This window comes from Numenius arquata, chromosome 6, assembly GCF_964106895.1.
Source record: "Numenius arquata chromosome 6, bNumArq3.hap1.1, whole genome shotgun sequence".
NCBI lineage: Eukaryota > Metazoa > Chordata > Aves > Charadriiformes > Scolopacidae > Numenius > Numenius arquata.
The window spans coordinates 14,127,376-14,154,185 of record NC_133581.1 but is presented as its reverse complement, the minus strand read 5'-3'; the positions used below and the strand labels follow the sequence as shown (position 1 = coordinate 14,154,185).

Below are 26,810 nucleotides of genomic sequence, written 5' to 3'. Positions count from 1 at the left end.
CCCTGCTAATCCTGCTTCTCATTCAGCACAAGCAAGAGCTCAGACTCCTTCCTACACATCAGCAATAAGCAAGGCACTGCTTCTCTCTCCTCAGTCCCATTGCCCAGTGAAGGCTCCAGATTGGTCGGACACACCAATACCAAAAGCTTTTAAAGAAAGCCCGCCAGCAGAAGGAAGTGCAGGTGCATTTTGACATTGCTCCAGTACCTGGAGAGCCCAATGCCTTCTTACTTTGGGATGGCATGACCAAGCTATTTTGACTGCACAATTTTCAGGACAGGAGCCAGCTCCTGTGTACCATAACCAGGGACCTCATTTTGGAGCTGCTTGAGTTCTGCTTAGCTATCTATTGGAGCAATATTTGTGCGATGCTCAATACAGATGCTCCCTACAAGAGTCCCCAGCCACAATCTTCACACTTTGCTTTCAACTCAGTTGCTAAGCATCACCAGAGTTCTCGTGTTTCCCACTGGTAGATCCCAGTCCAGATCTGAATTTAGGAATAGGATGAGTCAGAAGGAATTTACTAGCATGATCTCCCTCGAGGTTAATTTAGCTTGGTTACCTGTCCCTTGCTATTTCAGCTGTTCCTGTACCTCATCCATGGAATAGTTAAAAGCTAGTCTCTCGTGATGGGTTTTGGGAGAGCTGTCCTGTGTTCTTCTTGGGCACAAATGCCTAAGTTGCTCCAGCTCAGCACGCAGAGGTCCTGCACCTGCCTCTTCTCTGAATACTGAGAGTAAGCAACGGGCATACTCTTCCTGCCTGCCCTCTCCCAAGAGATGATACAGTCCTAATTATAACACAGTCCTGTCACCAGCCCAAAAAGATAAAGCTGTAAACAAAAGGCACCGAAACAAAAGTTTGCAAGCTGACATCTAGAAAGTAATTAAATAAAGAACTTTATTGGATGTTTCCTCATAGGTAGCTCAGACCACCAGAAAGTGCCCGTTCGTTCACCCCAAGGAGCAGTGTATAGCAATGCACCAGTGACCCAAGGCCAACCTCAATTCTTGTAGGCAGTAACCTCAGTTTGTGAAAGATCCCACTGCTTGGCTGGACTTCTGCTCCTCTTCCTACACTCAGGCTGAAGCAACCTGGTTTCCACTCAATGTCCCAAGTCAGCAAGAACCAGACAGACCTTCAGCTGAGCTAAGCTGAACAAAGGCCGACTTACGCTGAATAGGAACATGATCCAAGATGTTCTCTGACTGCCTATCAGTGAGGCTCAATGGATGTCAAAGGGGGGCACCGAAAGACAAATTGATGTCAGCAGGAAATTAAGTGTCTTATGATCTGCCCTTATAAGACACTTTAAGGTGATAGGGGTACCCCACAGCTGGTGACAGCTCTTTAGTTTCAGGGTGAAATCCTAGATAGATGCCTAAAAGCATTGGGTGTGCAAAAGATATCTATCCCTCACTTGCCAGAAGTTGTATAACTCCCACTATTTAAATACAAAGAAAAAATGTACATTTTTAAAATATTTGAGGCTGGGGGATGGCAACTAGCAGCGGAGCCTCTAAAGGCACCGATTCTTCTCACATCTGTACGCATCTTCCTGTTAGCCAGTAATATTGAGAAACACCATGTATCAAAACAAGCTGTTCTTCTGGGACTTCCCTAATTTTTGTTGTTCTGAGGTATATTTACTTTTTTATATATTTTTTAAGGTTTCCACTCAATTCTTCTCTCCTACTATTTTTATTACAGATAAAAAACAGCTCAGCTGACTTGACTCCAGATGAGAGATACATAAATAGCAAACATGATTCCCTCCCCCCCCCCGCCCCCCAACAACACACCCCCACTCAGTCTTCAGGCAGCCCTACTGCTTGATGAGCTGTCCTATGGCAGGTAACCCTTCCCATCAGGGGCTCTGTGTAGGGATTCAACCTGAGCTCAACAAGCAAGTGATTTTGCAAAGGTGATTTCTTAGACAGCCTGACCACTGTTTGTAAATAAGGGTCGTTTTCCCTCTTTACTCAAGAGTGAGGGGCTATACGTACCCCATTGGAGTCACTCCTAAAGATCCCTATCAGGCTACAGGAAGCAACATCTATTCTGACCTTACAGGTGGAGCAGGTGGAAAGAGCAAGAGGAAGAGACAGCTTTTCAAGTAGGACCAGCTCTTGCAGCCAGAAGCAGAAGCCAAAGGAAGGGCTCAGCCCACAACACTTTCTGGCTCAGATCCTCAGTGCTCAACATTGCGAAGTCTAGACACAAACAGTGCCAAGATACAGCCTGTGGCAGGTGAGCTAGGTAAATCCAGATCGCCTGAAACTGCTTCACAGCCAGAAGCTTCCTTCTTAATATGTTTGTCCCCCAGATGTTTACTTCTCTATTTCAAGTAAAACGGGGGGGGGGGGGGGGGGGGGGGGAAGGCAAATAGCTGTTGGTCACTTTATCTGTTCAAATAAAGCCAAACCAAAAGGAGCTATGTTTCCCCTTTGAGCCAAAAGAGATGGTTAATTTGTGTGCTCCGGATACGAGTTAATAGATGAACCAGAAGTATTGCCATGTCCTGGATGCGGGGAGCATAAAGAGAAGATCTGCTTTTAAGTTGCCCTGTTTTTTCGTCTTGCACAGAGCAGCTCACCAGGCAGCTCACAGTGACTGTTGCCTGCCTGTCCACCCTCTGGTACCTACAGGGTAGGACCCTCGAGTAAGACAAAGTGCAGACACACAACTCATACCCCCTCTCACCTTAAGGCAGGTTGCTCTGCTTCGTACAGAAGCAGAGGCTTTGGGAGAATGGTCACAAAAGCTGCCAGGCTCAATTACGTCTCTAAGCTAAACCTTTGCGCCGGACTTAATGTGTGTTGGCCTACCAAAGCCTCACCAGGCGACTGCTGTTCTGCAAGCTGAGGCCTGCTTTGTTTCTGCGGCCAGGACTGGAGTGTTTACTCTTGCAACACAAATCGGAAAACAGTGCAGCTGCTACTGCGAAACAATCAATAGCAAGGCCAAGAGGCAGCTCAGTTCATGCAGCAGTCAGGATCTGTCTCTGTCACAACCACAACAGCAATCCCCGCTAGCCTAATCTTTCTCCACTGTAATTCCCTAATATGGGGCTTAATGCTGCATTTCTGTTCACTGTGTTAAGCAGAAATTAAATGGTGTAACAGCACATGAAAAGGAAGTTTTGCTCAGGACATGAAAAGTTGCAAGCTGTACTGAAAGTCACGGCCTGTCCCTGTCCATGTTACACTGCAACTCAAACTGCATGGGATGACAAGAAAAGGGGGTTCACAGAGCAAGAAAAGGTGCAGCTCAGATCCCTGCTGGTTGCTCTGAGGCAGAGCAATTCTGGGTTTTGGGTCACTTTTTAGAAGCCAGTACGCAGCAAGAAAAAGCCAGTGGAGAGGAGAAACAGATCAAAAAACATGTTGTAACAATGCACAATTGCCTTTTAACTGTGCCCTATACAGAGGCAGAAGTGGAACCACATCGAACTCTTGCTTTATTCATCCATGTGAAAACCACTAACACAAAGCCTCCAGTGGTTGTTATTCTGAACAAGAACTGGTGCAGAAAGATCAAGTCTCACCCACGTACACAACGTTACACACACACCCACAAATGAGCATACTCATTTCTCAGGGCCAGTTTGCAGGATGGCACTACACACCTAGAGAAAGAGCACAGTTTCCACTTCACAGTGGAGGTATCACTAGAGCTAAGATGCTTTGGAGGAAGAGACCAGTGCTACAGGGCAGTAGATACCTTTGCCAGGCACCTGCACCACAGACTGATGAAGACAAAGTGGAGTGAGCAGTCATCATTTCCTGCTTCCAGAGCCTGAAGAAATAGCTGCCATACCAGCATCACTACAGCTTCATTGCACACTAGCCGTTACCCTCAGCTGGCTCACCAACACCAAAGCAAGGCCCACGCACAGCTTTTGGTGGCTTTCAGTCTAACACCTGCTAAATACTCTCCTGCATGCTTGCAGGCAACGAATGTTTTGTGTTCACCAGAGATGCTGCCAGGGACGTTACCAGAGACACAGCTGACTGTCATGCAGAAAAGGGCAGCCTTCTCCCTTCTACCCTATCCTTTATCACTGCACGCTTGCGTGGCTGCTACAGCACTGTCTCACCCTGGCACAGAATGAAAGGAATAGCTCTGCCGTCCTCCCCTGGCCCTCAGCCTGCATCGTGCCCAGCTCCCTCATGCTTGCACAGCTAGCCAACTGCTCCAATCCATGCCAAGCACCTCCCTGTGCACCTCTGAGCACACTGCTTGCTGTACCCACTTTGCCCTTCCATCTCACATGGGTGTGTTAAGTGTCACCTTACACCCCTGAACTTTTCCCCAGGAGCCATGGCATGAGCAGAGCCTGCCACCAGCAAGGAACCAAGAATGAGAAGCTTCGTTCCAAAGCAGTCCTCGGAAGAGGCACAGGCATTTTGTTCTCGAAGGAATCTCATTTTGATGATGAGGCTTATTTGGGAAGGATCTTCAGTCAGAGCACACAAGGCAGGCTGCATTCATTGGGAGCCATGACACAAGAATGACATCTTCATGGACGTCAGCAGCAGTCCCTGAACTACAACTCCTGGGCATCAAGATGACTTCGGTTCTGAAAGCATCCACATGAGCAGGTCAGGAGCTGCTCACAGAGGGTTGGACAGGCCTCTGCAAGGGAAGAGCCTCTGCTCAACCCTTCCTGCAAAGCTGAGCAGTGCACAAGAAAGGAGAGTTGCAATGTCCACCTGAAGCTCACACACACAGAATGAACTCTTCTGTGTACACTAGTATAGCTAATAGTTAAATGGTTAGTTCATTCCCATAAAGAAGTCTTTACCAATCCCACTATAAGAACACTGGACTAGATAAATCAATGTAATACTCCCTGTGCTGACAGCCCACTCTCAAACAAGACTTTCTCCATGCATGATATTAACTATAGCAGCCTGAACCCACACCCTGCCTCCATGATACATTGGAGCAACTTTTTGCCAGGTCTAGCCCTGAATCAGCAGTGTTCAACAAAGCCAGCAAGAGCAGATCTTGTAATTAATAGGCTCCCCTATTCATTTACACCCTCAGATGCCACCTCCTCTACTTCAGGATGCTAAACTAGATAATCCACAGGAGTGGCAGCTCAGGGACACTGCCAGAGCCACCGAGGCTAAAAGGGTACTCAATCCTTTAAATCCTAACCCAAAAAGGCTTCCAAAACCAGTACCCATCCAAACTGCAGTGTAGGAAGAGGAAGGTTCATTCTCAGAAGAGATCCTCCAAGCACAGCATAACCAAAAGCCTAGGAAACAGCTGCAGAAGATACTTCATGTAGCTTGCTGATTCCAGAGGACTTGCCAGCCAGAAGCCATGAGTGTAGATTTGGCCTCTTACCTGCACCAGGAAGCACCACAATCTCAGTTCTGGGAAAGCACCAGAGGCCGGCCCAAAGCCCTGCATTCTACTAAAACTAACAGCTTCCACACCTGACATACCCCAAGCCCCAAGAACAAAGTGTTTGTTCACCACCCGCCGAGACTCATCACCACCGGGATCGCATGGAGCTTGGCTTGTTCAGAGCCTTTCAGCTGGGGAGAGTCCCTTTCTCCAGGAACACTGAGGGCAGCTCTCCGAGACACACTGTGCCACCAATCAGCACAACCCCAGGGACAGGATCAGGCCTGTCACAAGCAGCTATTGTATCACAAGCGCCAAACTCTCTCCTCCCTTGCTCTGGCCTTTGTAGCTAAAACAGGCAGAGCTACAACCATCTCCAGCACCTTTTCTACACTCCCAGGCTCACCAGTTCCCTCCCTCCTATGTGCTCCTTGGAATGGACTTCTACTGCCCCAGAACCTATCACTTCCAGGACACATTCTGCCTTTTCCCAAGGACATATATGTATTTAGTTTCTTGAAGGCACATCCTGGCTTTCACCTCAAGTCCCAGAAAGAAGGAGGCTGAGTATTAAAACTGGGCAACAGAAGTGCAGAGGATTCAATGGAAAAGGGGTGGCCGGCTTGGAATCCAACCAGCAACAGGGTTTGCCTCACAGGGAGCAAGATGGATGGGAGTCACCCGCTCTCAGTGCTCCTTGGAGTAGGAGATTTCTGAGCTTTTGCAAAGACCCTGGAGTTAGGAATCTTGTCCATTTCCAGCTCCAGAGAAGGAATGCTGACCAAATTACTATTTCTCCAGTCCCCGCATGATCCTCTTCAAGTACAGTATGAAACAAGCACAGAAGAGTTGAAAATCCTCTCCAGCCAGGCCAGTGAACATTTCACCCCTGCTTCATGGAGGGCACAAAGGGAAACATGGAGAATCCCAGATCGAGCAGAGGGCTAGCATCAGAGCACAGTCACTCTCAAGCCCAATGTGCTGGAAGGCAGACAAGAAGCAAACACCATCACCCACTGGACATGCAGGCAGAGCTGCTCTAACCACTACAGCAGCAGGAGTTTGGAACTGGAAGACAGAGCAAGGAATCTGAGGAAGGTTTTTGATTTGTCAGCACTAAACTTAACTTTCAAACATAATCAATAACTGGACATAGGACCCTGAAGAACACATGACAACTTCTTGTATTTTATAGGGAGGACTTGCAGGTGCCTTGAAGAGTTTTGGGAGATAAGAGGCAGAATGAAATGGAACAGGCTGAACATGCTACAAGTTCAAGAGAGATGCTAAAATTACAGGCCAGAAGAATGACCATGCAAATACCGCTTGTGCTGTTGCCAGTGTCACTGCACTGCTGCTGCTGCGGCTGACAGAGCAAGGCTGGGCACCAAGCTGCTCTGCACACCTACTGTCTATGTCTTATGATGACAAAAGAATAAACACATGCCTTGCTATGACTATGTGTTTTACTAGAAGCGGTGGCTTGGCTTCCCTTGCACTCATTCAATGTGATACCTGCAAGAGCACCTTTCCTCACAGGAACTTTCTTATTACAGACAGCAGAAACAAGTTCCTTCCCTCCCAGCAAAAGGCATTGCAGGGTGCTCCAGCTGCTTGGCTACCAGCTTACTCATTTCAACACCTGAGCCTGCAGCCCAGTGACTGCTGATGGCACTGATCCAGGCACAGCAGCTTCTCCATCAAGCCAGTGGACATTTCTGACTATGTCAGCAAAGAACACCCCCCGACACACACCTCTATTATCCACCAGAGAAAGAAGCACCAGCTTTACCACTGCCAGGGAACATCAGGAGGTTCTCCATGACTTAGAGGCACCTCTATGCACATCCATGGAGACATGGATGTACATAGAGGTGCCTCTCTTTCCATTGACTGGGCTGGGGCTGCTGAGCTCAACAACTTTTTCCCCAGCTAGGGCCTTTGCAGGAGATACAAATTACCATCTCTGTGCAGGGAGGGACTCGAGCTTTGAAAGGCCACAGATGCTACGAAGCTTTCCTTCCTGTACCTGAGGAGATCTATAGATCTCTTCACACAGCCACACCAGTCAGCATCACATATACCTCCCCTAGGATAAGCTTCACGATTCATGCTTTGGCTAGCATAAACTGGCACTGCTCCGAGAACTCCATAGAGACTAAGCTGATTTATTTCCCTCTCTCAATCTGGGATTTGGTGTTGGATTCCACACACACAGAGAAAATAACCTCTGTGACCAGGCCTTAAACCTTTGCACGCACATAATCAAATTTCAGGAGCACATCATTTAAGATGCTGCTATTGTTCATTATCTCAATTTCAGAAGGTAAAAGAGGGTTTGTTTGTTTGTTTGTTTTTCCTCCTACTGCCCAATGCAAAGAGTCTCTCCAGCTCAGCAGCGTATTTCCTGGTGGTCACATGGTGACAGCTGACAGGCAAACCTGAATGTCAAATAACTGTTACTTCGTCTCAAGTGGAGCATTAGGTAGAGTCCTAGCTAAGATACTAATTTAAATCAAAAAAATAAAAAATATTTAAAACCCTGTAAACAACCCAGGATTTGCTCTCCAAAGAACACCTCAAACAATGCTGCTCAGTCTAGCAGATAAATGGCCTTCTTCGCTTATTCTTAGTACTAGAAGCACCCCCTCAGCTTGCTTTATCTTTTTCTGCTGACATTGTCATGCTTTAGGAGAACAGCTAACACCCACAGATGGCGGTTTGATAGCCAGCTTTGCCTCTGACAGCAGAGCCCACCTCTTCCCCCCAAAAAAGAAGCAATTCAGCAGTCCCAACCCACTCTCAGATGAGAGCTGTATTCACATGCTACACAGACAACTGAGATGCTGTTGGTTAACTATGAGTCACAAGCACAGTCCGGGACTTTAGCATCAGCTCAAAACCAGCTTTTCAGTGAACAGAGGTTCACATCTCATCATTCATTCAGACCACTACCCTTCCAAAGTGGGCACACCAAATCCCATAGAACTCAGAGTTAGATGATTCAAGACCCTTAACAAAAATATATCCCCTACTCTGTTTTAAAATTTTAAGAATCCAACACAGGCTGAGTTTTAGAATTACTCCTGACTGAAAAAAGGACAGTCTCATCATGTCACATAAGCCAGTGTTGTTCATCCAGGTGCAGTGACTTAAGGATTTATTCAGGCAGGTAAGCATCATCAGAAATCCAGACCTAGAGTGTATGAAAAGCTGCAGGACTTGAGGTACAAGTGAGGAGGAAACTGCAGAGCCAGCACAAAAGGACTTCTTGGTTGCTTGGCATATAAAGGTGCATTTCCTGGTGGGCTGGACTCCCAACAGCCCCAAGAGAAGACACGGGCGTGACACAAGGCCATTTCCCAGAAAACCCTCAGGACAAGAAGTGATTCATGCTTCAACACCGCAATACACACAATCAAGTAACTTCTAAACACGCGAGACTTTGCCCGATGCACCTTGATAGCCACACAGATTATTCCAGTGGAAAAATAGCAATGCTTTTTCAGGCCAGTGAACAGAATAACCTCAAAGCTGGAGAGAGCACTTCAGATGTGGGACAATACCACTGTTGTAGCCCTGGAGAATAAATCCAAGATCCCTACAACTTAATGGTAAAGTGCTTAAGAAGAGCTAGGCGAGGTCGTATCAGACCATAAATACCTCCTGGCCACTTATTTAGAAATAAGGTCCTCTGCCTAGCTAATATGGATGCCCAATGTTTTATCTGGTATTCTCAAATGCGCCTTTGAAGTCCACAGTAAGCTAGCTCTCAAGCCTGCAGATCTTTTGATCAGGGCTTTCAGGTCAGTGTTAGCCCATAGTGAAGCCTTACTGCCATATACAAATGATGACAGCATGGTCTTAATTCAGGGAGGAGGTAGAACAGCGTCGAGGCAAGCCGAACAGACACAAAGGCCAAAAAGAAAAAGCTGGAAAAGAAACGACTAAGTGGGATCTTACACCCTGAAGTCAAGTTTCTGTTCTCTCTGATGAGAGTCTCAGAACCAAAGAAAAACCCAAAGGAAGAGGTTTTTCCACTCCTACCCAGGAAGTATTTATCTGCGCAATAGAGTCTCATTGAGTTCAGAACCAGGTACAAATGCATGAAAGCACTAACCTTACCTACACACAAGCCAAATAAGCAAGGCTTCTGCAAAATTCCCCTCTGCTTGGCATCTATCAAGAGACACCATATAGCATGCCCATTTGATGGACAGGGCAACAGACAGCGCAGGGTAGCAGTCACCATACGCTTCAAAGCCCATGGGCTATTACACCTACTCTCAGACAGAAACCAGTTGCACGGCAAATACAGATACTTAGGATCCTACAACAGCCTGTACTAAGATGAACTGCTCTCCTAGTACAGGCTGCAGCTGTGTCTTCTGCCCTGTCTCCTTCTTCCCTATGATTTCATTCTAACCCCTGGACCTCAGCTTGGGATCTGTAGTCAGGAGGGTTTACGACGGGAACGAAGTGCAGCAATGCCATGCCCCAACCAAGCACCCTATCTGCTTTTACTTTCATAAGGCAGCTCTGCTGCCTTAGAGCTGCTCTCTACCTAAGGTACATGCCAGTCACACAGGAAGAGTGAAAAGAAAACTATCCCAGAGAAGTCAACCTTAAGACAGAACTTGAACACTCAAGCCTTGGCTGGCTTTAAACAGCACAGTATGTCCTCTTTCAGAAGAGAAGTGAATGCTGCCTAGAAGGTGGCCCTTAACTCAGACCTCTTTATCATGCCTCCCCTGTACCTGCTAGGGGGCAGGAGAACCTACTCACAGAAAGCTCTCTACCAGGCTGGGTAACTCCCTGAGGGCAACGCCTAGCGCACCATGGATGTCTGGACATATAAATAGCAAGAACAAGGTAGACATGACAACAGCCTTGCTCAGCACTATAATGGCATCTGAGCAAGGCAAAGGATTTGGGCACTAGTGCCAGCCTGTCTCATGTTCATGCCACACCTCCAAGCAGCATAGGGACCACCCAGTTAGGGAACTAATTAGGCAGCCACCTCTTCAACAGAAGCAACACCAAGTAAAGCAACCAAATCCCTGGCAGCTATCAGCAAACGGATCCCTGCAGGAAAAAGGATCAGAGGAGGCCTTTTCCCTTGTCCACAATAAAAGCTGGCACCATAGCATGACTACAGCCTTTTGAGATTCCAGACTAGGGTTTGAACAGCTGGTAAGAGCCTCCCATTAAGCTCCAGAACCAACAGTTACACTTCATTGGCATTTCTGTAAACAAAATGCTAAGAAGGGGGAAACTTCAAACTTAACTACACAGAAAAAGCTAGCTTTTGCTGTGTGAAGGCTACATCTCAAAACTCTACCTGTCCCCAAAGAACAGGGAGTGCCGTGGAAAGACAGCTGTGATCAAGGTGAGAGGAGTTCAAGCAGTAAACACCTTTGGTTTCACTTGGCCCTAGGAGAGGCTTGTAATTCTCTGAGACTAAATAGGTATACCTGATTCTCTCACACCCTATTCCCCTTTCAAGTTTAAGATACTTTTCTGCATTTGTTATTCTCAAGATAAAAGAAAAGCTAAAGATAAAAGTACAGACTCTAGCACGTTTGCTCACTTTTCCCCCTATATGCCAAACAGCTGAACTTCAAAACAGCAAAAACCAGTAGGCGCCACACCATTCTCTTCGGCTGTTCCCCAGACATGCCCTAAGCAGGTACAGACTACGCTGTATGCCTCCTTCAGAGACAACTTTCTAAGGTTTCTTCTGTAACTTGAAAATAGAGATAATACCTAGCTTAACTGAAGATCTAGCTCTTGCAAAGTGAAAGAAAAACCCTACACCCCCAAGAATAGTCCTCTTCCAGAAATAAAGATGAGAAGAAAGAATAAAGAGATGTTTCCTAGTTACCTGGAGATGCTGTTCAACTCTAATCCACACACACTGCCTGTTGCCTCCATCTCCAGCTGCTTTGCCTCTTGCTCGAAGCCACTAAGAGCTCGTGCCCATACGGCAAGAGGTCAGCTCCTCTCCTCACTGACAGCCCCACCAGACCTACACTCAAGCCAGCCAAACCCGAGAACCGAGCCCTCACAAGTCCACGTTACTATGATGGGGGTCAAAACCCTCTGGTGATCTTCCTACCATCAGGGACCTTCTTGACATGTAGCACCGATCCCTTCTGCAGACACCTGCTCTGCAGGACACAGCAGCACCCACTCACTCATCCACCCACCTTCCCTCCCTCCCTCGGGGGCAGGTGCCTGTTTTGGACGGTGCTTCGCCACCTTACAGGGCTGAGGTGCCTCGGACACCCCCTCGGAGCCCAGCCTGAGGCACGCAGCCACCCGCGAGGGATCAGGGCGAGGGACTACTGAGGTAAAGGCCTTAAAAACAAAGGGCCGCACGCATTTAGGAAGAACACGGAGGAAGGCGGAGCACGATGTCCACCCCCCCACCCCCTTCCGATGCTGTTGTAATTAAAGTAATTAGTAAGAGGGAAGGGAAGAGTTGAAGGAAGGCTCGGCTCTGGCAGCCGGCTAGCCTCGCCGTGACAGCCCCGGTACCTCAAGCCGGCCCCGCACCGCCCAAGGGCCGCCCGCCGGTGCCGAGGGCTCCCCGCGCTTACCCAGGCAGGCGCCGCTGACCAGGGCGGTGGCGGTGAGCGCCCCGGCTGAGGCGCCGTAGACCTTCCTGGCGTTGGCGACGAGGAAGGGGGCATGCTCCTGCAGGCAGCTGGCTACCCCGATGTGGTAGACCCCCAGGAAGCCGCAGCCGGCGAAGGAGATATTCCAGGTGGAGTCCGGGGGGAACATGGCCTCCGCGCCCCGCTGAAGGCGGGGGGGGGGTTGAAGGGGAAGAAACAGCAGCGACGGGGAGAGGAAGCCGCGGAGCTCCTCTCAGATCACACCGCCCCTGAGCGGGCGGGACGGAGGACGAGAGCCGGGAGTTGCTGCTACTAAACGCGGGAGCCTGTAGCACGGCAAGATTCGCCGCTGCGTTGCCGGTAGCGGCCGCCGAGCTTATATGAGGCGGCCCGGCCCTCGGGCCCGCCCTCGGCCTGCGGAGGGGCCGAGCTGAGGGGAGGAGGCCTCAGCTCGGCCCCTCCGCAGGCCCCGGCCTTGGGCGGGAAGCAGCCGGCCCCTCCTTCCAACCCTTCCTCCGGTGAACCCCCTCTCTCAGCTCGGTGAGGCCGGCCCCCGTGGGCATTGCGGTTGTTCGGCGGCTGTTGAAGCGGGGCAGCCGTACTGGCGCGTCGCCGCAGTGGCAGAGGCTAAACCAGCTGCTTCGAGGAGAAGGGGGAAAGGAGAGGATTACGGCTTCTCGCAGCAGCCTTGCCGTGTACCGGGGCAGCCTGGCTTCCCCTCACAAAATATGCTGTTTCTTGGAGGCCTTTACTCCAAGTTTTCAGAGTCTCCTGCTAGCACAGTTATTTGTTTTTCGGGAGATGGGCAGGGTACATGAAGGGAACAGCTTTCCCATTCCATAAGAAGTTGAGGAGCCAGAGGGAGGCAAGACTCAGCACAACTACAGTGCGAGAGCAGAGGGAAAGGCAACCCCTCTCTCTCAGCTTTCTCTGCCTGTAAACTCACCAGAACACACACAGTTACGTACCTTTGCTAATCTTAACAGTTTTCTGTACGTGCCTCTAAGCTCACCTAATTGCTTACCTTTGGTCAGGGCAACTGCAATTTTCAGTAGGCAAGCCTGTGGCGGTGTATCGGCTCGTCACAGCAGCACTGGGTGAGAGGCCAGTGCTATTGGGAGATCAAAATAGAGTTACAGAAGCTGGAAACATCCCCTTGTCATAAACATTACAGACTATAGCCATTCAAACAATTAGATAAGTGTGAACATTTATGGGGACTTCAAAAGGATCAGCATAGAAAGAAGCTTGCTCGAGGAAGGAAGCTTCTTCTTGCAATGAAGCAAGATCAGCAGGAGGGAGGTCTGGAGGGTACAAAACAAAATGCGTAAGTAGTTTTTTAATAGAATCAACATAGGGTAAAAGCACTTCCTACCAAAGTTTTAAAAAAAAAAAAAAAAAAAGACTTAAATAATCTTGGCATAAATCTATTTGCATTAGTTTTCTTACACCTGGTCTGAAGTTTCTCATTTGGGACACTGTTATACCTGTCCTTAACAGCTCTCAGACTAAGCGAAGCCAGGCCTTCCTCCCTGCAGGAATTTCACCTGTTAGAATGTTAGTGGAGGTCATCCAAATAGTCCCTCTCCTGTTCCTTCCACTTCAAATATCATTTCAAAGGGTACAAGGGAGTCTGGTGCCTTTCCCATAGAGGAGCCATCCAGTTTGTAAGAAGAGCTGCCCACTGCCTCACAGTCAGCTGACTGAAGCAACCAAACTCAGCGGGTAACCCTTGTACAAATCCAATACTTTAGCTCAAGTTATGTCTCATACTCCAGCTTCTACAAAGTGCTTTTTCATTAAATGTTTGTGCTTTCCTTCCATCAGACAGGCAGGAGTCCAGCCTTATCTTTCTTCCAGGCCCTACCCTGGAGCCCACCACCTCACCTAGCTGCCAAGAAGTACCCTTGATACATATAAGCTCCATCCTGGAGCACTTAAAGAATTAACCCCACTTATCTCAAGTCCTCTGTTTATGCCCTATACCCACCCTTCTTTCTCTTCTTCTCATACCTCTACTTGCTTTTGTAATTTCCTTCCTCTCATTTGATGTGGTTACAATAGCCCTTGTCAGCCCTCATCTCCTCCATCTGAAGAGGTGAGCATTGGCACACCTGAGCCTTGACCCTCTTAAAGGCCCTTAACACCAACAAAATCATAGTGCTTTCACCCCATGCTTCTGGTGACATGGAAAGGTATTTCCATGTAGCCAAACCCAAAGAAAACATCGTGTCTTGCAATTTCCAGAACAGGGATTGTGTTGCAGAAGAACTAGTCAATGGGCTGTGGCTTTAGCGGAAATCTGTGGCAAAGCTGAATACTGAACCTTGTTTGCAGATACCTCCCTAACGCTTGTAACCACAAGAACAGCTTCATTCTCAAGCCAACACTGCTTCCTCTTTTTTCAGTATTTCACAAACCTTAAGGTTTCTACTATATCTTGAAAATAGAAACAATGCTGCAACAACGCTGGGGTTAGTTTCACTTGATTTCTCAATAGCATCTCATCCCGAGTTGTCTGCATTCTGCCTTGGCCCTCAAGGTTACCTATTTGAGGAGGTTAATGCTGCCCTGTTGAAACAGGTTAATGAAAACCATGTGAATGGTAATCTCTTGCAGTGCTGCCTGGGTACTGGCACTAGCAGGCAGGCAAACAACTGTGTTATTCTCAAAAATAAATTATCCCCGCAAACGAATCTTTTTCTCCTCAGTAAGAAAGTACTGCCATAATCCTGTAATTGCTCATAATCCTACAATAAGGTAGGTCAGCAAGATTTACATGGCAGCTTTTTGTGTGTATCAAACTATCAGAACACTCCAAGTTCACCTGGTGCCCTTACATGCTGTGATGCCACAGAGACAGCTTCTCATGCAATCTCTTTGTTGCATTTGTTTTCTAGTCTAATGAGCAGTTAGTACATATGAGATAATAACGTACAAGTAAACAATATTGTTTGTTTTTTCAAGTAAGGCCTTGGTTGTTGGTGGCCATCGGGAATTAATTTTGAAGGGAAGCTGAGAGGCGGTCTGTTTTACCGTTGTCGTCAGCATGTTACTTTAGTATTGTTGCCTGTGGTCAGCAAGACTGGGACACTGGTCATGAAGCCCAGCCCGCGTACTGCAAACATCGCGGGAAAACCTGACTTTGATGTCTTTTTCTTACCTGTGATGTTTGCGTATATCGAACAATTCCATGACAAACACTTGGGACTTGCTTCATAGGAGCATCTCCTGAGGCAATGGAGCAGTCCCCTTGTTCTGCTCTCTTGGGACTGAATTTTCCTTCTAGGAAAGCTACTACGGATATCTCTGCCCTACGTAAGTAAGTCAAACCTACTGAGTTCCGCAGGGCTGCCTGCATGCAGCAGCTTGCAAAACTGGGCCTTAGTAGTAAGAGTGAAACCAGTTAATTTGATAGTGGCCCCAGGGAGCCATTGCTTATTACTTTCCAGTAGTGTCCAGGACATTCTCCCCACTTTCCAAGTAGTGAAGATGTCATGTCACTCGCCCTGACCCATGGTGTTTGTAAGGAATGATTTTCAGTCAGAGCTGGTTTGAGATGGCGCAGCGTTTGTGTCCCAATGAGGAGAGCTCGCATGTTTCAACGTCAGGCCTATGACTAAACCACTCTCCCCTGCCATCAATTCAGTAATGATCAGTTACCAGTGTAATCTCCAGGCACAAAGATATCCCTCCCTTGCCCTTCAACGCCTTTGAGCCTTTCTTTATGAAGAAGTCAGGAAAAATCTGTTCTAGCTAAAATTGGTTCTGCGAGGGGACAGACTAGGCTACCACTCCAAGTGTTTGCAGGTACTAGTTTTCTCTGAGAGCATCGTGGAATACAACGCATCCACGCCACCGCTACCCTTGCCTTTGGAAATGACTGCTAAGTCTGAAAAGGCATCAGTGACACTTGAAAATTCAGAACCGTGTCCATAGAGCAAGAGCAGGGAGCCCAGCTCCTTCATAGCTGAAGCTCATTGAGATCAGCAAAAAGTGGTGAACTCCATCCAGAGCACCAAACAAGTCCATGACAGACTTCCAGGCACAGCGCTGCTCATATACAAAGCTATCAGGTGACAAGTGTTTCATAAATAGTTACAGCAGAAGAAAGCGTAAAATGCTTTGATTTTATATTCAGAAGAAACATTGACCATGCAGAGGTTTTAAGAAATTTTGTAAAATGTGTCTGAAATCTTGGAGTAGACCTGTCCCCTGACCTTCTCAAGGAGGGTACTTATGTAAAATACATTGGCTTCCCATGGCAGTGTAATGAATGCTGTTTTCAGTGCTTTCTCCGAGAGCTGGCCCCAAAAGTTTCTTCTCTAAACTGTTTACCAAATCTGCCCTTCTCTTTCTCCAAGCAGATTGAGTGACAAGAGTTTTCATCAAAATTATGCACTTTCAGGAAGGAATTTAAACCTGATAAGAGGACACCCAGCACCAGATGAGGTCCATAACTCAAGGTTTAACAGGTCATAGGCAGAAAATAGCGAAAAATAGGGGGAAGAAAGAAGTTAATCTAGATGTAACAGTAGTCCTCCCCTTATCACAGCAGCCAGCAGCTGGTACCACAGGTTTCAGTCTCATCCCACAGGCCTGGGCAGAGCAAAACTAATGGAATAGCTCAGTGCCACTGAAACAAATTCCTTTGTGCACGGAAACACCCTGCTGAGTGGTGTGACAGGGCAGCTCCTTCCTGTGAAAACATTGACTTTGCTCTTGCAGCAGCCCAGCAAGGCAACATTGCAGGGTGTGTAGGGGTTACCTTTCAGTAAAACCACATCCAAGAACCCTCTTTTTCAGTGATCTGACATGGAAAAATCAGCAAGGAAAGAACCACAGGTATATCCGCACCCCTTCCAGTGCAGAACCACTGCCATTACGACTCTGGCAGTGGAGAGCAAACATGAGCAGTTTTCAGTACTACCACAAAAATCACCATGCTAGGACTTCAGAGACAAAGTAGATGAAAGGTTTTGGCACTGTTACCTCCTGTAACTGTTTCTTGCAGCAGGCATAGAAGGGCAGCAAGGGTTACTTGGTTGAATCGTGGCCATTTTGAGGTCTGAGGATCTTTCAACTGCTCTCTGCCTTGGCTGGTGTGAAGTAATGGGCACTTTCTCTCCTTACACCATAGGGAGATAAAATAGTTTTTCCTACTTGGATTTCACCCATCTCTCCTCAGAAGTACTTGCTATGCTTTGTCCAGTGACTCATAACCAACATAGCTATATCAACTAGTTGTTTTTTTTTCCAAAACAATGTTAGAAAATCTTCACAGTATAGACTGCTCCAGGACACCTCTTTTTGACACTACATGGGGAGACTTGGTACAGGAAGACCATTACATGTGCTGCTTGTACTCCACCTACTTACAGGTACAGCCAAAGACCTAGAAGTCAGACTAAGTTGCCTGTCAGAACCATGTTCTGACAGAAGATACTTTATAAAAGCAAAATTTACTGTCCTCCCAAGCTGATGCATTCTTCTGGGCACAGAAGATCAGTTTCGGTTCTCCAAAGATACCATTCTCCTCCTAAAATAGTTTCTTTTTGTTTGGATCAAGATGATTCACGTCCTGATAGTTTACCTACTCTAGAACAACTATTCACATGAAAAGCACCTTTGCATTGATTTCAGTGTCCTCAGAGGAGCAGGATGCAGTATTTTATTTTATTACAGATTCTATGCTAAGCATATGGATATAACATGAAATCCAAGCATAGTCAAGCATTTTACTGGTGGTGTCCCTAGATCTTGGAAATCTGACACAGCAATGAAATAGGTGCTTTTAGATATTTACAAAAACTAATTCCTGTAACTAGCTCTGAAATGGTGTTTCTGGACTAATTCAGACCTGCTGTCCATTCAGTTTCATGTGATTTGGAATTGATTAAAGAGATCCTGAAAAATAAAACCCTTTTGTTGCTGAATAGGCACGAGTCTTTCCTGAGTAACTGGGACAACAAAATAGTATGGAAAAGGTGAACTTAAGTTAACATCAGGTAGATTCAGCTTCCACATGCTGTTTAAGAAACAGGAGTGTCATAAAATTCACATACCTGTTTCAGACAGGTAAAAATCAAAGCTTTGTCAGAGCCAATTTAAGAACAGCTGTCTGAATCCCATAGCACTTGTATGGTTATAGGAATAAACTCAAAAAAACATTTAAAACAAAGAATTTTAATAATTTCTCTATAAGAAATAATTAATCAAATAGGCCGAATCCCATGTCATCATCAGATTCTTCAGATTCCTCCTTCTTCTCTTCTTTCTTCTCCTCAACTGAAGGAAAGAAAAGACCAAGCCAGTGGTCAGTATTTACATTTTTTGCACCACAGATTTTCAAGATATACATTTTGGTGTTCTCAGCTTCTGTATTATTGGTATTTCAGCCTCAATGGTTCATCTCGTTCCCTTTTAATAGCCAAATATAAACACTGAGGGGACACAGACACTATTGTTGAAGGGATGTGCTTTACACAGTGAAGTCAGTTCGATTCTTGGTTCTAAGTCAGACCAATCTTAAGGTGGATAAAGAGCAAACACTTCTGATTGCCCAAAGGAAAAGTAACTGTTCAGGTTTACACTTCAATCACATAGTGAACTGCCAAAATGGAAAAGCTTTGAAATTTGGACTTAGTTGTTAAGACTTTAAGAGAGCAAAGCAGAGCTCCCCTGTATCAATGCCTTTCTGGCCATACTCACCGGCAGCAGGGGCAGCAGATGCAGCAGGAGCAGCAGAGCCCCCTCCAGCAGAGACTGCCACAGCTCCCCCAGCCGGCATGCTGGCAAGTTTTCCATTACCTGAGTGGGACAGAAGAGTATTTTAATGCTCATCACAAGCAGAGGTACAGTGAAAAGGAAGAGAAATCAGAGTGCAGAAAAACCAGATATTATGTCTCATGGACTGAACCTGTCACTATTAGCTGAAAGGAACAAGAGGCTGCACCCATGGTAAGAAAATATAAACTATTTTGTGATAAAACCTTGAGAGTTTAAGACTCACAAAGGCTTATCCTGAGAACACTGACTGCACGTTATCAGTAAGTTCTCTTCTGTACACAGTCCCTTTTTTTTTTCTTCCCAAAACTTTCATATAAAAATACTGGCAAACATATCCAATTTTACATACAGAAAAACTATGTTTTCTGACTACAGCATAATAGCCCAGAAACCTTTAACTTCAATATGCCTCAAAAGCAACATATAGGCAGCAGTGGCTTCCCCCCACCCTGTCCTGGTTTCAGCTGGGATAGAGTTAATTTTCTTTCTAGTAGCTACTGTGTTTTGGATTTAGTATGAGAAAAATGTTGGTAACATTGTTTTAGTTGCTGCTAAGTGATGTTCACATTAGTCAAGAATTTTTCAGCTTCCCATAGAAGCTGGGAGGGAGCATAGACAGAACAAACTGGCCAAAGGAATATTCCACACCACAGACAACATACTCAGTATGTAAGCAGCGGCTGGCATCCGTGATCACTGCCTGGGACAGGCTGGGCAACTGATCATTGGGTAGTGAGAGCAACTGGTGGTATATCACTTTATTTTGTATATTCTTTTACCATTATTATTATTTTCCTTTTTGTTATTGTTCTATTAAACTGTCTTTATCTCAACTCATGAGGTGGGTTTTTTCCCCTCCTTTTCTCCGTATCTTACTGGTTGGGGGTGAGTGGGGAGAGAGTAAGCAAGCAGCTGCGTGGTCCTGGTTGCTGGCTGGGGTTAAACCATGACAACCCCCACCCCCCTTTTTTTTTTAGTAGTATAGTGAAGCGTGAAGGCATGACTGCATCACACTTACAGGAGAGAAGGGGGGTAAGATGTATTTATGGCAAAGAGTACAGTATTTTAAACAAATTCTCCAGCACTCTATGAACCCTATTGCATCTCCTTTGAGATTAGTAAACTGATGTCTGATTTATGCCTGTCTTTGGAAAGCTGGCTAGTTCTCTGGCATCTGCCTTTCACATACCAAGGCTCCCTTGGCATTCAGAGGTCGTGTACGCAGTATGTTTGCCTGTATTCCAATTTCTGGGAATCAGTTTCTAAATAATTCCCTGTTACTTCAAGCTCTAATAAACTAGCTAAGTAAACAAACATGTTTCATATGCATGTCAGTATGTTCTGGGAAAAAATTTATTTAAAGAAAAAGTATTACAGTATTATAGGTGTGTTGTAAGCACATGTATAATGGCTCTCTTAGGTATTCAGACCACACGGACAGAAATGTCCAGTTACTGCTTGTAACAGCAACGCCAGACAAAGCCCTGGCAACCTTTAAGCAAATATATGCCTCAAAGTTCCCTTACGTCTATGCACTCGCAAAAAATAGACACTAATTAATCAGAAACCTTTGCACTACCTCAGCTCTGCTTTATTTCAGCCTTATGATCTAGTTAATTAATGTTAAAAGTTCCAGCTTTGGTAAGAGCCAGCAGGTAAGAGCATAAGCTTCTACAGAAGCCAGCACTCAAGAGTCCTATCTTAACGAAAAGGAAATGCCAGACCTGGGGAGCTCTAAAAGAGACGTGCACTGGAGAGGTTTGCATTAATAGCAGAGGGTGTAACAGTACCCTTAATGCAAATTGACACTTATTTACATTTAACAGTGTATTCTTCCAGTTTTACATAATTGCTGCATACAAGTGGGTAAACGCAAAGAAAAAGTCTCCCAGAGAACTTGAAGGACAGCTAATTCTTTCTCCAATCAACATGTCCAGAAAACTATGTCATGAGCAGACTACCAGTCAGCTCATACACACCTACGTTTTCCAGCTTAATGTAGTCCACAAGCGAAACCCAGCAGGTACTGGCACCGACCTGCAGGGAATTAGAATGGACCTGGATTTCAGTCATTTCAGCCAGGATCCAGCATGGAAGTCCTCAACTGCAAAGCTAAACTGATGAATAATTAGGGAGCTGGCAGCAATTCTACGCTCTCAGGTCTAAGTTACCAAAGTAGTAGAGGCAATTATCTGTGACGCCCAGAGACGGTACTTACCCTGAGCAATGACATCCTCGATGTTTTTTCCATTCAGCTCACTAATAACCTGTGTAAATTAAGTTTAGAATGTTAATAGTTTCAAAACAGCACGAGTATAAGCCACATTTAAACCGGTACCGATTAATGATCATGTGCAATGTCTCCATCCTGCTGCTTTTACAGCCCCAATATCCCTTATTTCTCAGCAGAAGGAACAGGACATTGAAATGAAAACTTCAGCTAAGTCTTCCATGCTTTTCTGTGAAAGCTTTTTCATGAAATCTGTTACAATAAATTCATTATGAATCCAAGGACCTTGCAGAAAGAAGAATACACAGATGTTGTGGAGCCAATTAGGAAACCCCACTAATGGTCTGTTAGTCACTGAGGGACTGTTAACATATCTTGCTTAATACCCAGTGGGAGGCTCTGAAGCACTGGGCCCTAGATCAAAAACCACAGGGTCTTGTTCCCAGCATTACCAAATGTTATAGCCAAGCTGGCTATTGTATCCTTGCACGGGAACAGAGAGTCTCAACTTCAATTTTACTACCATTGTTGTATAACCAGGGATGAGGAACGCAAAATACAAACCCCAAAATTGCTAATGCAAGCAAGCTTTTTTTTTTTTTTAAGGAAAAAAAAAAAAAAAAAAAGAGAATGCCAGACCTTACTGGTGAGTCCCTCTACCAGGAGTGAGTGCTGAGCACTGCAGAGTCACCCAAGCCCAGGGAGCTTTTTAACAGGCACCTCCTGCTTATACAGAGTGTGCGATCTGTGAAATACTGTGCCCGTGTGCTTGCTTCATCCGGAAGGAAGGCGTTTTTAAGACTTCACTAGATTTACACTGGGCAATTTATTTATACAGCCAATAGAAAAGGATTAATTAATCACAACCAAAACAAATTCCAGAGAAGCTTTCTGGATATTGGAGGATCAGAGAAAACAACTATTTATGAAGGTATTAAACAAACATAAACAAGCCAAAGCTGAAAGACCTGGTGTTTAAACAGGACCATCATGAGTTCAAACCAACATCCAAAAATGTAATAAGGATGCTGTCACCTCAGCCAACCCATAGTTTGTTAGGCCAATGGTAAAACACTGTCTGCAGCTGGGAAACTAGCTTGTTTTTTCCTCCACCTCTCTGGAAACACTCCGCATGCAGGTATGGGCCAGACCTTTTTTTTTTTTGTTCTTTTTTGCCATTGCCATTTAAGTTCAAAAGCCTAAAAATCTATTATATCACAAGAAACAATCTAATTAAGGTACTCTCTTCTTAAAACGCCTGTTTTTCAACACAACCATTTCAGCATTACTTTCCAAAATCTACCTACATATAATTATTGAGTATCTTTAACATCCATGTTGTAATTTGCCTACGTTTCTTGGTGAAGGAACAAATGGGGTTTTTTGCAGTACTCTAAATAAGAATTTATTACGGAATGTCAGGCCTTCAAAAGTGTTAGCTTTGAATCAATACTGACCAAAGCCCAAAATTAAACACTGCAACCTATACAGTGTGTCAGAACAGAACTTATTTTCAATACATACTTATATGTAGCCACCATCCCATTGAAAATTATTAAGACTGAACAGTCAGAAGTCAGCAACAACTGAGAGACCTTTGCGGAGCGCTGGTGTTAAATAAGAAAGCAAGACTTGTACAAACACGTTGTAAAAATAGCTCTGATGGGTTAAGCAGTGTTTCAGAAATCACATACTAATGCTGAGAAAACATCTGAACAAAATAAGACTAGATCAACAGCACAGCAACTAAAGAAACACTGAAGCCAAGGGAACAGCTCCAATGTCTGACGGTCACAGGGACATAACCATCTGGAATTAAGAGGCAATGCCACCTTGTTCATCCGCTCATCATCTGTCTCAATGCCAACGCTGTCGAGGATCTTTTTCAAGTCCTTTGACGTGGGAGACTCATTGCCACCGAGGACTGCTAGAAGGTAAGCTGCGACGTAACGCATCCTGGAAAACAACAGAATGGGACCTTCAGTGCGAATGATCATTACACGTTCAGACAGAATTTATCTCCTCGCTGGGGGGAAGCAAACCTCACCCTCCTGGTTACAGCTAGTTTTCCCTACTTTTATATGAAAACCCAGGACACGTGAGGCCGCATTCCGGTCTCCCGCCAGCACTGGGCCCCGCACAAGGCAGCCCATTAAACACTGCAAAGCCGCAGCGGCTCCCGCCCTGCGCCGGCTCCGGGGCGCTGCCGCCCGAAGGCCCCAGCAACCGGCCCAGCCTAATACTGCCGACAGCCCACACCTCTCCCCGCAGAAAGCGACACCGCAGCATCCCCAACACCTCTTCGTCTCACGGATGGCATCCCCGCCCCGGCTCCTCGCGGCGTTCGTCTCAGCCGGGCCCGTCCCTCCGCTGGCCCAGGCCCAGGCCGGGAGAGCACATGGCCGCCATTTCCCCCCACCGTCCCGCCCGCAGTGGTCTCGCCCGCGCCTCACTGGCGGCCACGGGCGGGAGCGGGAGCGCCCATTCCCGCGAGGGAGGGGGGGGAAAGCGATGGCCGCGCTCTTACTTGGGAGGAGGTAGCGGCACCAGAGACAGGCCTAGGACGTGCGCTCGTGATGGCAGCCCGGCGGCGAAAGGGAAGGGGCGGTGTCTCGGCCACGCCTTCTTCCCGTCACCCCTCAACAAAGAGCGCTGCCATTGGACCAGACCGGCGGAGAGCGGGCAGGCCAATGGGGAGCCGCGGACTTTGCTGCCGCTGCCGCACTGAGGGCCGCCGCGCAGACGGGGGCGCATGCGCAGAGCGGGGCTGTCGCGCGCTGCCTCAGCACAAGGCTACAGCTCCTGATTTTACGTCTTAAGCACTTTTTTATTCCTTCTCAAACTGCGGCATCGGCGCGGGCTGTGCGATGCCGCCCGCCGTGCCCGGCGCCGGCAGGGAGGGCCTGGCTTCCCGGGAAGGGCAGGCCCCTCCGCTGAGGAGAAGCTCCCCACAGGAGGGAGCAGGAGGCCTGTCCTGTCTCAGGGAGTCAGGGAGTGAGAAACCCAGCAGGAAGGTTTTGCTGTGTGGTTACAGGAGTTTTGCTGTGTGGTTACAGGAGTTATGGCCTGTGCTTGGTTCGCTTGATTTCTTTCTGGATTAGGGAAGTGAATAAAAGTGAAAAGGTAACACTGTGCCGAAATCCACTGGACGTGAATAAACCTGAACCGCTGCGGCAGCAGCTGTGAGCAGGCTTTGGCTATTCCTGCCTTGCTGCCCTGGAGGCCACCCGTGTGTGGGCGTGAGCACTCTCCGCTTCTCTAGTAACTCTCGTGCTCCCAGTTTTATAACTGAGGAAGCCTTTTGGCAAAGCAGAAAGCAGTTAATGTTTACCCCCTGTGGGAAGAGAAATTTCCCTCAGGGCGCTGTGCAGCTCATGTCCAGCTTTGAGCAAGGGGCACTTCTTGGCCCCAAGTTGCACCAAGGGAGGTTTGGATTGGATATTAGGAAAAATTTTTACACTGAAAGGGTTATTAAGCATTGGAATGGGCTGCCCAGTGAAGTGGCTGAGGCACCATCACTGGAGGTATTTAAAAGATGGGTTGACATGGTGCTTAAAGACATGGTTTAGTGATGGTTTTTTATCAGTTAGGCTGATGGTTGGACTAGATGATCTTAAAGGTCCCTTCCAACCTAGACAATTCTGTGATTCTATGATTAATGCAGCAGCGCTGCCGTATTGCAGCATTGAGGCACCAGCCAGAAACTCACAGGAAAACCTGGCTTTGCCCCTCTGAGTGAGATGGAGAGCAGCACAAATGCAGTGTGGCGTCACCAGGATTCGGTGTTAGACTAAATGGTGTCCTTTGCTGTGAGACAGCGCCTTCTCGAAGTGCACGGGGCAGCAAAGGCCCAGCTGTGGCAGAGCCCCAGGACTCTGGGTGGACTAAGGGCAGGCTGTGCAGCACCCAGCCCTGTGCCCTGCCGGGCTTGCAGCCCCAGCTCCCACATTGTTTCTTTCCCTGAATTTGCAGCAAATGAGCACATCACCAGCAGCTGCCCGTGCCTCCCCTTGTTTGCAGGTTGAGCTCATCTTTGAGCCCAGAGGAGCTGCGGCGGGACCGGCTGGGTTGCCAAGGCTGTGGCAGTGTTAGCAAAATCTCATTTGGTGACATTTTTGTGACAGCGGGACGCCTGGGCCTGGTTCCCCCGAGCTGCCTGCCCCTTGTCCTGCTGCATCCGGCACCTCCTCCGGCTTGTCCCGCCCCGGCAGCGCTGCTTGCCAGCAAACTTTGCAGGAAGTGCCTGAGCTTAGCCAAGCTGTGCCGGGCTGAGCCGAGCCAAACCGAGCACGGCCAGGCTTTCGGGACCCAGGCGTTGTGTGCCAGAGACCGGGTGCGAAGGGGGTGAGAAAAGCGTGGCCACGCTCAGCAGGGTGCAGTGCATGTGGCCCTGCTGCTCGGCTGTAGGTCATGCCCAGGGAAGCCCCTGGGGCCTGATTCTCGGCTCAGGGGCCCTGTGGGGTGTGGGGTAATGGGGGCCTGGGGCTACCAGAGCTGGTGGCTGGGCAGGTGAGGACAGCCCGGGGCTAGCGTGTGGGGGGGGGGGGGGGGGGGGGGCGTGCATGTGTGTGTGCACGTGTGTGTACCCAGGTGCCCATGCACAAGGGTGCTGGCCTGTGTCCTATACACACACCTGGGGCTGCGTTTGTGGTCTCCAAGCCTCTTCTGCCTGGCCAGTTCAGAGCTGCCCTCTGCTTTCTTCACCACCAATAGCTTTACAAAGCTATAGCAGATGGTCTTTTTGCGTATGCATATTTTTAAGAGACCTGTGTATATGTTGTGTACAGCCTTTTTGTAAGAAATACTTACCTTTTTACTAAAGCAGTGGTTTCTATTTACTTGTTCTTCCTGTCCTTATGTGTTCCTAAGGTTTCTGCTCTTCCAGGGAGCTGGGTGTGATGCCTCCCGCCAGACTATGCCTTGGGAACATCAGTGCTGCCATGTTCCACAGGTTAATAGTAAAAAGCACTGCTCCTCAGGGCGTTGCAGGGGCATTAGCTTGCTGCTGCTGGCCTTGGACATTAAAGCTGGTACAAGTTTTTTGTAGTTCTGCATCATTCATTCAAAAGAAACTTCTATTTGCCTCTTCCATCCATGTCAGGGTTTAAAAAGAACTCCTAATATTCACATCATAAACTAGTTTAATTGCCAAGCTCAGGAGGAGTTGCAAAAGATAAAGAAAGTGGAAAAGTCGGTGGACTTGAAAGCATGTGACTACTGGTATGAAAACCAGTGCGGTGCCGCTGCTCATCTTTGCACTACCAGTGTGCTATGATGATAGTGGCTGATTTTGAAAGGCCTAGGTGGATGAAGGCTTCTTCACACTAGAAGGCAGAGGAATAATTAATTTGTTAATTAATAGATTTCATACCTCTGCTCCTTTAGGTTTCAATCCTCCTTAGCATGCGCTATGTGATATCTACTTTTCCCCCTTCTCTTTATCCGTAGAGGGTGCTGTGAGGGGAGGAAACAAGGACTGGGACTAGCTGGTAACCAGCTGGCCATGGCTTTGTGCCCAGTTTGCTGCGTTAGAGCATCCCTGTGGAGGCAAATCTGCAAGAGCTCCAGTCCCACTACACAGTCCAGTGCTCCTGTGCCATGGACACGCCTTTTCTAACCTCCTCCCTGGCCCTGCCGCATTTGCTCTGCTGCCCTTTGCCCGTTTTCATCTATGCTCACTTTTATCCCATTGGCACCCGGTTTCACAACTGGGTTCGATGAGGACTCATCGCAGCCTGTGAGCAGCCTCTGGGGTCTGCTCCTGGCTCAGTTCTCCCTGTCCTGGTTTCCCCCTCCACTTGTAAAGC

General features: G+C 47.4%; 2 protein-coding genes and 1 non-coding gene across 3 annotated transcripts in view; all 3 read right to left on the bottom strand.

Annotated features, from left to right (window-relative positions):
* The window catches only part of PNPLA2 (patatin like domain 2, triacylglycerol lipase), a 31,376-nt gene extending 19,039 nt beyond the window's left edge, over window positions 1–12,337 (bottom strand). The window contains exon 1 of the mRNA XM_074150037.1: window positions 11,967–12,337. Within this exon, the coding sequence (XP_074006138.1) occupies window positions 11,967–12,153 (187 nt within the window). The 5' untranslated portion in view covers window positions 12,154–12,337. The remainder of the gene's footprint in view (window positions 1–11,966) is intronic.
* A 5,287-nt stretch (window positions 12,338–17,624) lies between these two features.
* Window positions 17,625–23,631, bottom strand: RPLP2 (ribosomal protein lateral stalk subunit P2). The gene is made up of 5 exons (XM_074149424.1): window positions 23,531–23,631; window positions 22,836–22,959; window positions 20,992–21,040; window positions 18,696–18,794; window positions 17,625–18,272 (listed from the first exon to the last, which is right to left on the bottom strand). Exons 2-5 carry the CDS (start codon window positions 22,956–22,958, stop codon window positions 18,196–18,198), a joined length of 348 nt encoding a protein of 115 aa, XP_074005525.1. The 5' UTR covers window position 22,959; window positions 23,531–23,631; the 3' UTR covers window positions 17,625–18,195.
* LOC141466261 (small nucleolar RNA SNORA52) lies at window positions 20,701–20,833 on the bottom strand. Its single transcript, XR_012463297.1, has one exon. It is a non-coding gene; the product is annotated as a small nucleolar RNA SNORA52 (small nucleolar RNA).
* Window positions 23,632–26,810: the final 3,179 nt, after the last annotated feature.